The 3,285-nt window shown below is 40.2% G+C and overlaps 1 protein-coding gene across 1 annotated transcript; it reads left to right on the top strand.

The window, feature by feature from the left end:
• Positions 1-309: 309 nt before the first annotated feature.
• LOC128636754 (E3 ubiquitin/ISG15 ligase TRIM25-like) lies at positions 310-2,720 on the top strand. The gene is given in 2 exon segments (XM_053689735.1): positions 310-957; positions 1,983-2,720. Coding segments are annotated over 2 exon segments (1,386 nt in total).
• Positions 2,721-3,285: the final 565 nt, after the last annotated feature.

Raw genomic sequence — 3,285 nt, 5'->3', positions numbered from 1 at the left:
CACCAACTCGTGGAAGCGTTGAGGAGGGAGTTTGGATCGTCTGGATCGCTGCATTGTTCAAAGAAATTAAGAATTACCCTGAACAATAACAGAAAGAACTCGTCTGCACCGGATTCCAGGAAGAAGAGGGCCAGGAAGCTGATGATCCCCACTTTTAAGGTGAGTAGTGGGCCCCTCCCTTGCATGCAACATTGTTGCAACTAACCTCCCTAGCCAGCCCTCTTCTCCTATCTCTCCCTACGGCTTTAACCTTTAGCTTTGCTCCAGGCCCAATTGTGCCCTACACTGCCTATAGCGCTGTGTAATGTAATGAAGCATTTACAGATTACTGAGCCAGAGCAAAAAGACACTGGGATCTTCTGCACTTACTGTATTCACTCTCCTGTACCTGCTACTAAATCCTGTCTGCATTGTGAGGCTTCTCTGTGTGATATCCACCTGAGGTCACACAACAAGTCTGAGGAACACGTCCTAACTGAACCCACCACTTCCTGGGGTGACAGAAAATGCTCCAAACACAAGAAGCTCCTGGAATATTACTGCACTGAGGATGCTGCCTGTATCTGTGCGTCCTGCTCCCTGGCTGGAGACCACAGGGGACACCAGGTGGAGCTGCTGAATGAGGCTTCTGAGAAGAAGAAAGAGAAACTGAGAGATGTTCTGCAGAAACTGATCACAAAGAGAGAGAAGACTGAGAAAAGAGTCCAGAGTCTGCAGGAGCACAGGAGAGGGGTGCAAGAGAAAGCAGCTGGTGTAACAGGGCGACTCACTGCCCTGATTAGGGACATCAGGAAACAGCTGGAAGACCTAGAGAAGCGAGTCCTGAGTGACATCACCCAGCAGCAGGAGCAGATTTTACTCACAATCTCTGATCTGATCCAGCAGCTGGAAAAAGAGAAGGACGAGCTGACCAGGAAGATGTGTCACATTGAGGAGCAGTGTTAATTTTGACGGCAAGTTTCAATTTAGTCTTAGTTTTAGTCTTTTGACTAAAATGCCATTTTAGTTTTAGTCATATTTTAGTCATCTGAATTGTTTTAGTTTTAGTCTAGTTTTAGTCGACTGAATCTCCAGTAGATTTTAGTCAACTAAAATCTAAGGGGTTTAGTTAAAGTGTAATGCATTATTTAAGCATTTCTCTATCATTTACAAACTGATTATATACTCCAGGAGTAAACATAACACCTGTTAATATTTATGGTATTAAGGTTTAAACATGCAATACAGACACAGATTTAGCCGTTGTGATATGTAACATCTTTATTAAACTTAAAATTAAATAAAACCAAGTTTCATAAACAAACAGAAGTGCAACTTTAAAATATATATATAAAAAAAACTGTATTGGCTGTATTGAACATATTACCCAATATAAACACTTTAACAGTTCTCTGTTAATAATTAAAACAAGTATCAAGAAACTCAACACAACAAAAAGTTTCAGCAGCTAGCACAGGCACAGCATAACTTAAATCCATCCATATTCGTGGTTTATGCTTATTTCTATAGGAAGAATCAATTGATTGTTCACAGATTCAAAAATGTTTCGGCAACGATATTAGCACTGCTCTAGAACTTCCAAACTTATTATAAACTCCTGGAGTAAAGGTTTATTAACCTGTTTTCTTTTATGGTACTAAGGTTTGAACATGCAATACAGATTTAACAGATTTAACTGCTGTGGTATATAACATGTCTTTATCTTAAAATTTAATAAAATGAAGTTTCGTAAATTTTACAAAAGAGCAGTAATTGAATATGGATTGATTATAACAACTTGCATAAAAAAATTTTGTCAGCAAATTTTGATTTAGTTTTAGTCATAGTCTTTTGACTAAAATGTCATTTTAATTTAGTTTTAGTCATAGTCTTTTGACTAAAATGTCATTTTAGTTTTAGTCGTATTTTAGTCATTAGAATTTCTTTAGTTTTATAGTCATTTTAGTCTAGTTTTAGTCGACAAAATTAACACTGTTGAGGAGCTGTACAACATGACTGACCCATTAACTGTCCTACAAGAACAGGAATCACACAGAGATGACTTTTGTGGTGCTGAGAAGGGAGATAATGAGGTCACACAGAGAGGTGATAAACAGGTCCCTGCTGTGTGGGATTTGGATAAGGGTTTGATCTCAGTGACCTTATACAGAGGTTTAGCTGATATTGTGACTGATGTAAACAGAGGACTCTATATGCAGGTGACATCAGACATATTACTGGACATAAACACAGCTAATAATAAAGTTATTTTATCAGATGACCTAAAAACGTTATCCTGGTCAGATATAGACCAGCAGCGACCAGAAACACCAGAGAGATTTACAGTTCATCCTCAGGTATTAAGCACCAGGAGCTTTTCCTCAGGACGACATTACTGGGAAGTGCAGACCAGTGAATCAGGGCACTGGTGTTTAGGGGTTTGTTATCCCAGTATGGGGAGGGGAGGGCGTCAGTCTGTCATAGGAAATAATAAGAAGTCCTGGGGTTTATATAGTTATTATAAAGATCTTTACGTGAGACATAATGATATAAACACCTCAATAAACCCCCCTCTATCATGTGACACAGTAGGAATACTGCTGGACTATGAGGCTGGGCGTCTGACCTTTTATGAGCTGTGTGACCCTATCAGACATTTACAAACCATCACTGTCACCTTTACTGAGCCTCTTCATGCTGTGATCTGTGTATATGGAGCAAGGGTTAGAATCATGTGCTAGATACACTGTTACATAATAATAATGCTGCATTCTGGGTATGGGGTGATGGTTCCTGGGTAAGAATCCTGCGCTAGATACACTGTAACGTAATAATAATGCTGCATTCTGGGTATGGGGTGATGGTGCATTCTGGGTAAGGTATGATGGTGCCTGGGTGAGAATCCTGCACTAGATACACTGTCACATACTAATAATGCTGCATTCTGGGTATGGGGTGATGGTGCATTCTGGGTAAGGTATGATGGTGCCTGGGTAAGAATCCTGCACTAGATACACTGTCACATAATAATAATGCTGCATTCTGGGTATGGGGTTATGGTGCATTCTGGGTGAGAATCCGCTATATTCACTGTCACATAATAATAATGCTGCATTCTGGGTATGAGGTGATGGTGCATTCTGAGTAAGGTATGATGGTGCCTAGGTAAGAATCATGCGCTAGATAAACTGTTGTAATAATAATGCTGTATTCTGGGTATGGGGTGATGGTGCATTCTGGGTATGGGGTGGTGCATTCTGGGTATGAGGTGATGGTGCATTCTGGGTATGGGGTGATGGTACCTGA

The sequence above is a fragment of the Bombina bombina genome, chromosome 7 (genome assembly GCF_027579735.1).
Source record: "Bombina bombina isolate aBomBom1 chromosome 7, aBomBom1.pri, whole genome shotgun sequence".
Classification (NCBI taxonomy): Eukaryota; Metazoa; Chordata; class Amphibia; order Anura; family Bombinatoridae; genus Bombina; species Bombina bombina.
This window is presented reverse-complemented; position numbering and strand designations above follow the sequence as displayed.